At 34.2% G+C, this 12359-nt stretch overlaps 3 protein-coding genes across 3 annotated transcripts; 2 read left to right on the top strand and 1 right to left on the bottom strand.

Moving 5' to 3' along the window:
- Positions 1–713: 713 nt before the first annotated feature.
- On the top strand, positions 714–2157 carry LOC112743384 (protein MAIN-LIKE 1-like). The gene is made up of 3 exons (XM_025792596.1): positions 714–785; positions 1217–1923; positions 2040–2157. The coding sequence occupies exons 1-3, from the start codon at positions 714–716 to the stop codon at positions 2155–2157; spliced, it is 897 nt and encodes a 298-aa protein (XP_025648381.1).
- Positions 2158–6395: 4238 nt separating this feature from the next.
- Positions 6396–8681, top strand: LOC112744626 (COBRA-like protein 4). The gene is made up of 6 exons (XM_025794300.3): positions 6396–6615; positions 6704–6783; positions 7021–7477; positions 7569–7716; positions 7788–8065; positions 8165–8681. The coding sequence occupies exons 1-6, from the start codon at positions 6561–6563 to the stop codon at positions 8440–8442; spliced, it is 1296 nt and encodes a 431-aa protein (XP_025650085.1). The 5' UTR covers positions 6396–6560; the 3' UTR covers positions 8443–8681.
- A 48-nt stretch (positions 8682–8729) lies between these two features.
- LOC112744625 (protein COBRA) lies at positions 8730–11852 on the bottom strand. The gene is made up of 6 exons (XM_025794299.3): positions 11575–11852; positions 10758–10837; positions 10067–10523; positions 9818–9965; positions 9458–9729; positions 8730–9383 (listed from the first exon to the last, which is right to left on the bottom strand). Exons 1-6 carry the CDS (start codon positions 11672–11674, stop codon positions 9094–9096), a joined length of 1347 nt encoding a protein of 448 aa, XP_025650084.1. The 5' UTR covers positions 11675–11852; the 3' UTR covers positions 8730–9093.
- Between the last annotated feature and the right edge of the window lie 507 nt (positions 11853–12359).

Raw genomic sequence — 12359 nt, 5'->3', positions numbered from 1 at the left:
TACAAATTTATGCAATGTACACAAGAATTAAATTCGTAAATCAACTTTTGAGATAATATTTGCAAGTTTGCACTAACTCGGTAAAAGTGGGTTAGTGGCTAAATAGTAAATATATGTATTGAGGTGAATGATTTGAGAACAGTTGTTTTATTTTTTCAATTTAATAGTGGTGATGCTTGTTGGGCTCGAATTATGAGTCCATTTTGAAAAGCCCAACATGGTATCCTGAAAATATACCTTGTGTTTGGTGTGTCAAAAAGTCTTAAAAAGTTTATTGTACAACACACCAAAGGGCTGAGTTTTGGTTCTTAACTTCTTATTGTGTGCTTTTCAATTTCTTTTTAGGGTAAAAAACACAAATAAACCATGGGAGGAAAGTTGTTACATGAATAAGCCAAATTGAAGATTGATTCACGAATCAGCCAAAGTATACTTATATGTAATTCGAACCTATTTGGTTCGAACTACATTTGCATATAAATCGAAAATATTTGGTTCGAACTTCACACACATAATTCGAACCTAATTGGTTCGAATTACTTATGAATTAGTGCAACCACAAATTCAATTGGTTCGAATTACGAACAATTGGGCTATATAAGGAGTTCAAATCAAGCAAATTCGAACCACTTCTCATTTTCCATACCCCACCAAATCCCAGAGAAAACGACCCAGATTCGATCCGAGAAATAGTTGAACCGAAGACTCAGCTGATGGGGGACGATCCTGCAAGGCTGTACCGGTTGGACGGGGTTGCTCATATAGCCGGGGTCATCAACGACGAGGTTAGTACATAGAAAACGACAAGGTTTATTTGAGTTAGTGGTTTTGCATGTGATTTTAGTGGCAATTTATGTTAGCAGTTTATTGTGGTGGTATTGCAAATGGTTTATATTAGAGGTTTTGCATGCCGTTTAGTTTGTGGTTTTAGGTAAGTGGTTTTATATGCGCTTCTGTTAATGGTTTATGTAAGTGGTTTATGTTAGGTGGTATTGTTAGTGGTTTATTGTAGTGGTATTGTAAATGGTTTATTTTAGAGGTTTTGCATGCGGTTTAGTTGGTGGTTTAGGGTAAGTGGTTTTTTGTACGTGGTTTTATATGCGGTTGTGTTGATGGTTTATGTAAGTGGTTTATGTAAGTGGTTTATTGTGTTAGTTTTTTTTTTCGTTATCAGTATTGTATGTAGTTCTAATAATGCGGTCCATTTAATGCGCAGCCACAGCGATGCATCAGGAGCATGCGGCGGCAACAAGGCATGCCACTCGATGAGCGTTATGTTCCCTACTTGCAGATGGCCAGGTTATACCATCTGGCTAGGCTGAACGATAGATGGTTCCGGTTAGACGAGCCTCTTGTCAGCGCCTTCGTCAAGCGGTGGCGTCCTGAGACGCACATCTTCCATATACCCTTCGGAGAGTGCACGCTCACGCTTCAGGACGTGGCGTACCAGTTGGGGTTGGCAGTGGACGGGCGTTATGTCAGCGGTTGCCTTACAGAGTTCCATTTGTATATCGAGGGTGGACGTCCAGCTTGGGTGTGGTTCGAGGAGTTGCTTGGAGTGGTTCCTCCTCCGAGCCAGGTTCAGAAGTTCGCAGTAAACTGCACCTGGTTCCAGGAGACTGTGCGGCGCTTTGCTCGTGCCTATATCATGATGTTGTTGGGCACTCAGCTATTTGCCGACAAGTCCGGCAACCGCATTCATATCAGATGGCTTCCCTACGCAGCTAGGCTTGAGGAGATGGGTTCCTACAGTTGGGGGTCTGCAGCATTGGCATGGTTGTACTGGTGCATGTGTCGAGTGGCAAACAGACATGTGGTGAAGTTAGCGGGCCCACTTCAGCTACTTCAGTCCTGGATCTTCTGGCGCTTTCCCAGGTTTAGGCCTGCTGGGTATGATACGTGCAGCTGGCCTTTGGCATCGAGGTACGCTACTTATGCTTTTCTATTTCAAGTTAAAATAATTGATGTTCATGTACGCTTGTACTGTATTACAAATCTGTCATACTTCTGATTAAACATAACACCCATGTGCACTGCAGATGGTCAGGTTACAGCCCTTCCTACAGCGAGAAGAGTCCTAGAGTGCAGAGCACGAGACTGAGGATAGACATGTTACAGCCCAGGGATGTGAGTGTTGTTCCGGTTACTTTTATTTGAATAACTAGACATCACATGTTTCTGTAGAAGGAGTTGGCGTGACAACATAGCTATTTTTTTTGTGCAGTTTATCTGGATGCCGTATAGCTCCCCCGAGGTACTTCAGGTTTTTTTTGTTCAATATATTCATCACTACATAAAAATATTAAAAGTTAACATTTAACTTGTATTTTCCATCAAAATTGTTCACTTATATTATAGTTTTCTAATTAGTGTCTTTGGAAAATTTGTTAATTAAAAAGAAAAAGTAAAAGAAGCAAAGTTAGTAGTAGGTCATGCATGTTTTTTTTTTTTAATTAAGATATGGCTTATATATAATTAATCCGGTAATTAATTAATTAGTCCTACTTACTTTAATTTGGATTTTAAAATATTATCAGTACATTAGACACTTTTGATATTCAAATAAAAATATAATTATTAATTAATTAATTATGTTAGCTAGATTATTTTTTTAATTAATAAAATATAAAAAAAGGGTAAAAAACGTAAATAAGCCAAGGGAGCTGAGAAATTACGCAAATCTGCCAAACTGTAAATTGCTTCACGAATGAGCCAAAGCACATTACTATATAATTCGAACAAGGTTGGTTCGAACTACAGAAACACATCATTCGAACCAAGGTAGCTCGAATATTGATGGAATAAGTGATGCATGTAATTCGAACCTAGTTGGTTCGAACTAGGATTGAGAGTAATTCGAACTAGGTGAGTTCGAATTACACGTTTGGACGCTTCAGCAAGTAATTTGAACCTAGTTGGTTCGAATTAGTCAAAGTTTGCCTCGAATAGTAATTCGAACTATGCTGTTAAAAAATTAATAATTTATTAAAAAAATTATTAAAAAATTTATTAAAAAAATTAATAATTTAAAAATTAAAAAAATATATATTTTATTCCATCCAAAATAATTAAAAAATATATTTTATTCTATACAAAATAATTTTAAAAAATAACTTAAAAGATGTTATGAGTACTATAAAAGTTTGTAATATTCTATTGATTTAGGTAAATACATGATAAAAATATTTTTTCTTTAATTTCTAAATTATTAGTGACTATGTGGAGTATTTCTTTAATGTCCTAAGTCATTAAGACATTATAAATTTTATAGTACTTCTAACATTTTTAAGCCATTTTTTAAATTATTTTGCATAGAATAAAATATTTTTTTGTGGTATAATTTAAATAAATTTATTAAAAAATATTCATGATAATTTTTTAATAAAATTATTTAAATTATATGGTAAGATATTACATAATTCGAATTACGCATGTGGAAGTTCGAATCACTCTGATTCAAATTATATGGTGAGCAATTCGAATTCTATACAATACTCTTCTGTCCATTCTTGATAGCTAACGAATATTTTTTAATAAATTTATTTAAATTATACAAAAAAAAATATTTTATTCTATGCAAAATAATTTAAAAAATGGCTTAAAAAATTTTAGAAGTCCTATAAAAATATGTAATGTCCTAATGACTTAGAACATTAAAGAAATACTCTACATAGTCACTAATAATTTAGAAATTAAAGAAAAAATATTTTTATTATGTATTTACCTAAATCACTAGAATATTACAAACTTTTATAGTATTCATAACATCTTTTAAGCCATTTTTTAAAATTATTTTGTATAGAATAAAATATATTTTTTAATTATTTTGTATGGAATAAAATATTTTCTTTTATTTTTAAATTATTATTGACTATGTAAAATATTTTATTTAAAATTTGAGTACATTCATGTATTTACCTAAGTTATTAGAACATTACAAATTTTTATAGTACTCCTAACATTTTTTAAGCCATTTTTTTAAATTATTTTGCATAGGATAAAATATTATTTGTAGTATAATTTAAAAAAATTTATTAAAAAAATTTATTAAAAAATATTCATGAGCTATTAAAAATGGACAGAAAAGTATTGTATGGAATTCGAATTGATAGCTTATTAATATTTTAAAAGTCTCGTAATTAAATATTTTGTTAGCTTTTTTTTAACGTATGAAATAAAATATATATTTTTTAATTTTTAAATTATTAATTTTTTAATAAATTATTAATTTTTTAACAGCATAATTCGAATTACTATTCGAGGCAAACTTTGACTAATTCGAACCAACTAGGTTCGAATTACTTGCTGAAGCGTCCAAACGTGTAATTCGAACTCACCTAGTTCGAATTACATGCATCACTTGTTCCATCAATATTCGAGCTACCTTGGTTCGAATTATGTATTTTTGTAGTTCGAACCAACCTGGTTCGAATTATATAGTAATGTGCTTTGGCTCATTCATGAAGCAATTTCCAATTTGGCGGATTTGCGTAATTTTTCAGCTCCCTTAGCTTATTTACGTTTTTTACCCTAAAAAAAATATGCTAATTATATATTATTATTTTGTGGCAGTGAGGAGGGCCTAACTATGAAGTGCCACTAGGAATAAGAGATGGCCTCAATTTCAGCATTTCAGGAACAAGAAGAGATTCTCGCCAAGTGCAATGTGGTTAATAATAAGTTGACTTCTGTTGTGGAAGAATTGGTTGACTTCACTCAGCAGTTTTAAATAATAAAGTGGACGAGAAGTGGTGTTGTTTTAATTTGGTTACTTATTAAATATTATTAGCTTGTGGTGTTGTTTTTTGTGTGTTTTGCGGCTTCTGTTTTACAATCCTTTTTTAAATATATAATAAATACATTAAAAAAAACTAATTTCAAGTAATTTTAACACAATTTTTTTATATTAAGAAACTTAAGCAAAACACTATATATTATTATTATTATTGTTGTTATTACTACTAGTATATTAATAGACACTACCATGCTATTAATTAATTAATTAATTTAAATATGTATAATTATAACAAATATGAGTTTGGTCAATATGGTAAATTTTTAATATTCAAACAAAAAAGTTTTGGATTTGATTTTTTCAAGTAGTAAAAATAATTTTTTATAAATTATATATAATAAAAAATATTTCAGGAAAAGAAATGTGTTCACCAAACTTCTTTGACTTTAATATCTCCTTTATATAATAGATAGATTATATTATTATAACAAAGAGTACATTGTTGGATTAAGTGGTAAAAAAACTTGGTCTCCATGTGAAAATGAAGAGACAAATTTAAATGTGCACTTATTGTAAAAAAAGTAACTAAATGTTAGTAATCTATGAAAGCACGGATATTTAAGTTGCTGTGTTTGCGTGTTGGACACATTTCGGACACGACACTCACCGACACTCGTCCGACACGCGTGTCTGCTGTGTTCAAACCGTGTCTCAATAAAAAAAATTCTTCTCCGGACACACTTGGACACACCTAAATACCATCACGTGTCAGCGTGTCCCGTCTTATTCTTAATATATATTCTTAAAATAAATTTAGATATAGTATATATTATTATTTATTAAAACAAAAAATATTTTAAATACTTGATATAATTAAAATAAGACATTAAAAATAATTTAAAAAATTAATTTATATTTTAATATCAATAAAATATTAAAATATCATTACGGTTTATCTAAAAAATATTTTATATTTTATATGTATGCGTGTCCCCGTGTCATGTAAGATTTTAAAATTTGCATGTCAGCGTGTCTCGTGTCGTGTCCCGTGTCCGTGTCAGTGTCCGTGCACTATAGTTAGTAATACTTCAAAGTAGTAGGTACTTGAGCAAGTTAATATAAGAGGCATAGATAGAGTAGAAAAGTTGGTGTATCCTTTTGGACTTAGAAAGGAACTTACTACCTGTCCCTACTATCTATGAAGAAAACTTTGCTTGCATCAAACTCATGTCTCTCATTACTCAACGTGGATACAAATTCAAAGACCATGAAGAAACAATATCCATTAGCCTCACTGTATTATTCTTAGTTGGCAAGATCTAAAACAGTGACACATGTTACTTCAAATGATACCACATTTGCATTAAGTTTCATGCCAAACTTGTTCAAACCCAATAATAATTTCTTAGACAAAACATTTAGATATCAGAAATCCTAGAGACAAAACAAACAGCTGAGGGTAAATTGGTGAATTCTCAGTATGGTGAACCTAACCCATGATAGAGCAACTGCACAAACAGCTGAGGTGTTATGTTCTCCAGCCTATTGTTCTGGTCAGTGGCTGTTGCTTCAAGATATGGGAATCAAGTTGAATTCAAGATCTGAGTGTGTAAGTGAGACAGTGATAGCAATATATATGCACTGTAAGGTACCTAACAACCATTAGTTGAGCCATCACTTGAATCACAATTCCCTCTATTGCTCTTTTTCTACATTACTACACTTCCAATGCCACTCCAATAAGGTTTCTAAGTGAATCCTGGAGGCAAAGATTGTCACATTATTATTTGATAAAACATTAGAGGCACAACATCTTGATCAGGCAATGAGGCTTGTCATAATAATACCTCTCTGTGTTATTGTTCTGTTCTCTTATGCAGGTTTTGCTTCATTTTCACCTTCATTTGCCTTTTTCATTTTCACACACACATATTTCACTTATTTATTGATTTTTTTTTTTTTTTTTAGCTGCATATGATCCTTTGGATCCAAATGGAAACATAACAATCAAATGGGATGTTATGTCTTGGACACCAGACGGCTATGTGGTAAGCAATAAAAACAAAAAACATCCTTGTTGCTTGTTTCATATTTTTAACATTTATTGAACAATTTAGATAAACTTTCTTGTTCAATATGTATGTCATTCTCACATTTATTGAACAATGAATTATTTGCACTAGTTTGTAACAAGTCCTATATTTTGGTTTCTTTTGAAAGAGTAGATAGTAAGAGAATTGAAAATTCATCAGAGTGTTTGTGTCTATTGAATTTTTTCTAACCAGGCAGTGGTAACAATGAGCAATTTCCAAATGTTCCGGCACATCCCGAATCCGGGATGGACCCTGGGATGGTCATGGGCAAAGAAAGAGGTTATATGGACCATGGTAGGAGCTCAAACCACAGAGCAAGGAGATTGTTCTAAGTTCAAAGGCAATGTACCTCACTGCTGCAAGAAAACTCCAACAGTTGTAGACCTTCTCCCTGGTGTACCTTACAATCAGCAATACTCAAACTGCTGCAAGGGTGGAGTGGTTTCAGCATGGGGCCAAGATCCTTCGAGCGCTGTCTCCGCCTTCCAAGTCAGTGTTGGACAAGCTGGCACCTCCAACAAGACAGTTAAACTCCCCAAGAACTTCACTCTCTTGGCTCCAGGACCTGGCTATACCTGTGGCCCTGCCAAGGTTGTTCCCTCCACTGTTTTCCTTACACAAGATAAGCGCCGCAAGACTCAAGCACTAAGCAAGTTATCTTAACTCTCAAGACATGTCAATTCTTCTCCTTAGCATCTGAAAAATTCTAAAAAAGTTTCCTTTGTTCTGTTTTTATGTAGTGACATGGAATGTTACCTGCACATACTCGCAATTTCTGGCTAGAAAGAACCCGAGTTGCTGTGTATCTTTGTCATCCTTCTACAATGAAACCATTACTCCTTGTCCTACTTGTGCCTGTGGTTGCCAAAACAAGAAGAATTGTGTCAAGTAAGCTTAAAATCTCAAAACACTCTAATAGAATTTCCAGTTATTGCTAATAATCTTGTCATGGAATGCAGGAGTGACTCGAAATTCCTCAACACACCCGGCGCTCACACTCCGAAGAGAGACAATGATCCATTGCTGCAGTGCACTCATCATATGTGTCCAATCAGGGTACACTGGCATGTGAAGCTCAACTACAAGGACTACTGGCGAGTCAAGATCGCCATAACGAACTTCAACTATAGAATGAACTACACCCTCTGGACTCTCGCCGTCCAGCATCCGAATCTCAACAATATCACCCAAGTTTTCAGTTTTGATTACAGGCCAATTCTTCCCTATGTGTCCATCAGTGAGTTCATCAAGCAAATTGATATGTTATGTTTATGCTTGTTTAACAAGTAAAGAACTTTAACAATGACTATTCAACTGTACTCATTTTTTTATGCAGATGATACTGGTATGTTCTATGGCATGAAATTCTATAATGATCTATTAATGGAAGCTGGACCAAGCGGGAATGTTCAATCCGAAGTGCTTCTTCGAAAGGATCAGGATACCTTCACGTTCAAGCAAGGATGGGCGTTTCCTCGCAAGGTTTACTTCAATGGTGAAGAATGCATGCTTCCACCACCAGATACCTACCCATTCCTCCCCAATGCTGCCCCTGTAAAGCTACTTAACTTAACATCACTCATTTTCTTCTTGATTCTCTTGCTTGTAGCTTAGTGAGTTTAGTACATAATTGAATGGAAGCTGTGTTTTTGTGAAAAATCTTGAAGCCTGGTATTAAGACTTAAGACCCTAAAGCATTTGTTGAGAACACCAAGCCAAACTCATGGATATATATTTAGTGATTCATGATCACTATAAGAGAATGAAAGTTACAACACCCTACAATGATTTTGTCTTTAGTTGAGTAAATGATTGTATTGCAATGTTGTAATGAATTGGTCATATATTTTTCATTCTGTTTCTCTGGGAAAAGTTGAACACGAAAATAGAACAATATTCTCTTGCAAAATAGACCACTAGCATTTCAAATCCATATAAAGTTCAAGAAGTCTATCTTTTCATGTGATATCTTGCTGTATATGTTTATTAAAATTATAATTACAGGTTAAAAAATACAATAAGAATACATATATCATTACATCATAACAGGAGAAGAAAAAAAGAAAACGTAGTAGCAAACTCTAGCACCAAAATGCAGAATCAGTTTGTAACAAATTGTAGGACAACTGAGCTAATCTTCAATTGCCACTGGATGTCACTCCCCTGCTTGCTTCAAATTCCAAATTGACATCACAAACATGAGCCAAAATTGGTCTTACTGAAAATTTTTTATCACCAAAGTCGAGTGAATCGCGGATCGGAACCTCAAGCACATGCGTAAAAGACCAAGGATACCAAATAAGCCAACACTAATACAAGCAAGGAAACTTCCTTTTGAGAACCAGCATTAGGCAACCATGGATAAGCATCCGGTGGTGGCATCACGCAGTTGTCGCCATTGAAATAGATCCTTCGAGGGAAAGCCCAACCTTTCTCGAAAGTGAAAGTTGACTTATCCTTTCTGAAGAGCAGCTCTGATTGTACATTACCATTAGGCCCAGCTTCATTGAGAAAATCATTATAGAACTTAACTCCCCAAAGCATAGCAGTATCATCTGATAAAGAACAACAAGCATAAGTAACTATCCAATAACAAGTCAATGAAACAATCAATTAGGATTATACTTACTTATGTTACCATAAGGAGTTAATGACTTGTAGTTGAAACTGAAAAGTTGAGTCAGATTATCAAAGTTCGGGTGTTGAACAACTAAGTTCCACTCTGAATAATTCATCCTGTAATTGAAATTAGTAACCGTGACCTTCACGCGCCAGTACTCCTTGTAGTTAAGCTTAACATGCCAGTGGACTCTAACCGGACACATATGGCTAGTGCATTGAACTAAAGGAGAAAAGTTATTCTTTCCAGCAACGACCGATGCCAAATGTGGCGTATTTGCACTGTAATATACAAAAGAGAAAAAGAATAAGTGAAGGTACAGTCTTATTTTCTAGAAGAGAATCTCAGTGCTGAGTGATGAAAACATACTTTACACAAGATGAGTTGCTCTGGCAGCCACATGCACATGTTGGGCAAGGCACAATAGTATCATTATAGAACGACGAGAGAGAGACACAGCAAGTGGGAGTTTTCTGGGCTAGAAACTGCGAATATGTGCATGTCACGTTCCATGTCACTGCATCGAATCAGAGTAATGTTAAGTTCAAAGGAAACTGTAGTAAAAATTTCAGTGAGGATGCTTGGTAAATGTTGTAAGTACATAAAAGTTTTACTTACTGAGTGCTTGGGTCACTCTTCTTTTGTCTGATTGAATGAACTTTGTTGGTGGCACAATTTTTGCTGGCCCGCAAGTATAGCCCGGACCGGGTGCTTTCAAGGTGAAATTTTTTGGCACTTTGACAGTTCTGTTGGTGGTTCCAGCTCTACCAACACTGACTTGAAACGATGCGACTGCGTTGGTCGGATCCTGGGCCCATGAGCTAAGTACTCCACCTTTGCAGCAATTTGCTATTTGCTGGTTGTAAGGTGTGCCGGGAAGTAAATCCACAACGGTCGGATCCTTCTTACAGCAATGTGGAGGGTTTCCCTTAAACTTTGAACAATCTCCTTGTTCAGTGGTCTGTCCTCCCATCATGCTCCATATAACCTCCTTCTTCGCCCATGTCCATCCCATTGACCAGCCAGGTGCTGCAATATGCCGATATTGTTGGAAGTTGTTCATTGTAACAACAGCCTGTCCATTCAATTTTTTCTTAGATAAGAAGGTAGCTAATAGAACGAAAACCTTGGTACTTTTCAAGCTGTATTTCTAGTTATATAGTCCAAATAAGAACTAATATATCAAACATGAGATGAAGCTGAAAGCTAACATGCAGATCAATCCCTTCAGATGCCAAAATTGTACAACAGATGGTTAGAGTTTTGATTCACATATGAATTGGCAAAGGTTGTTAAAAATTGTACTTACAACATAACCATCAGGTGTCCAGCTTATGATATCCCATTTGATTGTGATGTTTCCATTTGGGTCAAGTGCATCGTAAGCTTCTGAAACATAAACAGAAGTTATTAGCATTAAAAGAAAGGAATTAAAAAAAAAAAAAAAGAAGAAAACTCAAAAAACATTGAATCTTCCTATCACAGAACAATGAGTGGTGTGACACATGAAAATGTTTTACACTAAGTTACTAATGTTTTAAGCACTGGAATACCTAAATCTAAACCTTCAATACATGAATCATTTCATTTGAAGCAAAAATTAATCAATAGTGATAACCACCCATGTGTGAATTCCCCAATTTTATGGCTCCATAAGCACAAATCTCGTTTTAGCAACCATAGATTCGACTTGAAAGTATTGTAGACACACAAAAAGAGGTTTTGAAAAATGAACTTATACTTATCACTTAATTCAAATGAAAATCAATTATAATCAGAGCAAGTTATTACTTAAAAGATAATCAGAACATAAAACTTCGTAGTAAATCTTGGCATCAAGAAAAGAAGCTAAACGCCGCCATAATTTTTCAGCTGAGACAATTGACATCAAGTTGAAAAGAATAAAACAGAAGAAGCTAATAAATGCTTTCCACATTTGGATAAGAAACATCAAATTCAAAGAACAAAGGTTGAATCTTTGACAAGAATTAGTTCCAAATTGTCTAAGGTCCAAGCACCAGGAACTGAAGGCTAAGAAAAATTGACAGCCCAAGTTCAGAAAAACACAAATCGAACTAAAAAGATAAGAAATTTGGTGAGAAAAAAGGAAATGGGGGTGAACCAACCTGTTGAAGTGAAGCAGGTGCAAGAAAGCAGGAAGAAGAACACAAAGCAAGTGGGAACAGCTTTGTGGTGTGACATCAAAGAGAAGAAGAAGCCCATCATGTTTGTTAGTGGCAAAAATGGAATGTGGTGTGACTCTGATGCTCTCAGTTCTTGCCTGAAACAGATCAAGATCTGTTTACAGAGAAGAAAACTGAGAGAGAGAGAGAGAGAGAGAGAGAGAAGGTGAAACTGACTGTTATGTCTGTCTGTACTATGTAGCTAGCTGGCTCCTTAGCTCAAGTAAAGTATATAAGCAAAGTGTTATCTTAAACTCACAGTGAGTTGGATTTTCTTTTTTCTTATTTTCTTTCACCTTATATGTCTAATTTTCATTAACAAATGATTAATTGTGATTATCATTGTGGAAAACAAAATGGTTAGTTGATTTTTTTTTATTTAGACGTATCTCCCAATTCGGTAGGTTAAAGATTAATTTATTGCGAATCGAAATTTTATTTAAAAATTTATTACTAGTCAATGAATTACTGTATACATAATGTAAAATTTAAATCTTTAATATTTATTTAAGTAGACTAATAAGTTAATTATTAGACCAATCAAATTTAATTGGTTAGTTGATTTTTATTTAATTTATTTATTTTTGGGCATGGTAGTTGATTATTATAAGGAAAAAAAGTGAAGATGGTTGGGCTTGAATAATTAATTTAGCCTCAAAATATCATGGCCCATGTGGCATATGATTAGTTACTTGTATGAGTTAAGTAAGTGTTAGAATTCGAATCAT

This window comes from Arachis hypogaea, chromosome 14 (assembly GCF_003086295.3).
Source record: "Arachis hypogaea cultivar Tifrunner chromosome 14, arahy.Tifrunner.gnm2.J5K5, whole genome shotgun sequence".
Taxonomy (NCBI): Eukaryota; Viridiplantae; Streptophyta; class Magnoliopsida; order Fabales; family Fabaceae; genus Arachis; species Arachis hypogaea.
Note: the sequence above shows the minus strand (reverse complement) of the source record. Positions and strands in the feature narration are given on the sequence as shown.

Excerpts from the sequence above, each read along its gene's own strand:
- LOC112744626 (XM_025794300.3), top strand. The coding sequence starts at position 6,561 with ATGAGGCTTGTCATAATAATACCTCTCTGTGTTATTGTTCTGTTCTCT. Across the intron at positions 6,616-6,703 it reads TGTTCTGTTCTCTTATGCAG|CTGCATATGATCCTTTGGAT; the intron begins GTTTTGCTTCAT and ends TTTTTTTTTTAG. Across the intron at positions 8,066-8,164 it reads TCTTCCCTATGTGTCCATCA|ATGATACTGGTATGTTCTAT; the intron begins GTGAGTTCATCA and ends TTTTTTATGCAG.
- LOC112744625 (XM_025794299.3), bottom strand. The coding sequence starts at position 11,674 with ATGATGGGCTTCTTCTTCTCTTTGATGTCACACCACAAAGCTGTTCCC. Across the intron at positions 9,966-10,066 it reads AAGAGTGACCCAAGCACTCA|TGACATGGAACGTGACATGC; the intron begins GTAAGTAAAACT and ends GATTCGATGCAG. Across the intron at positions 9,384-9,457 it reads AACTCCTTATGGTAACATAA|ATGATACTGCTATGCTTTGG; the intron begins GTAAGTATAATC and ends GTTCTTTATCAG.
- LOC112743384 (XM_025792596.1), top strand. The coding sequence starts at position 714 with ATGGGGGACGATCCTGCAAGGCTGTACCGGTTGGACGGGGTTGCTCAT. Across the intron at positions 786-1,216 it reads CCGGGGTCATCAACGACGAG|CCACAGCGATGCATCAGGAG; the intron begins GTTAGTACATAG and ends TTTAATGCGCAG. Across the intron at positions 1,924-2,039 it reads AGCTGGCCTTTGGCATCGAG|ATGGTCAGGTTACAGCCCTT; the intron begins GTACGCTACTTA and ends TGTGCACTGCAG.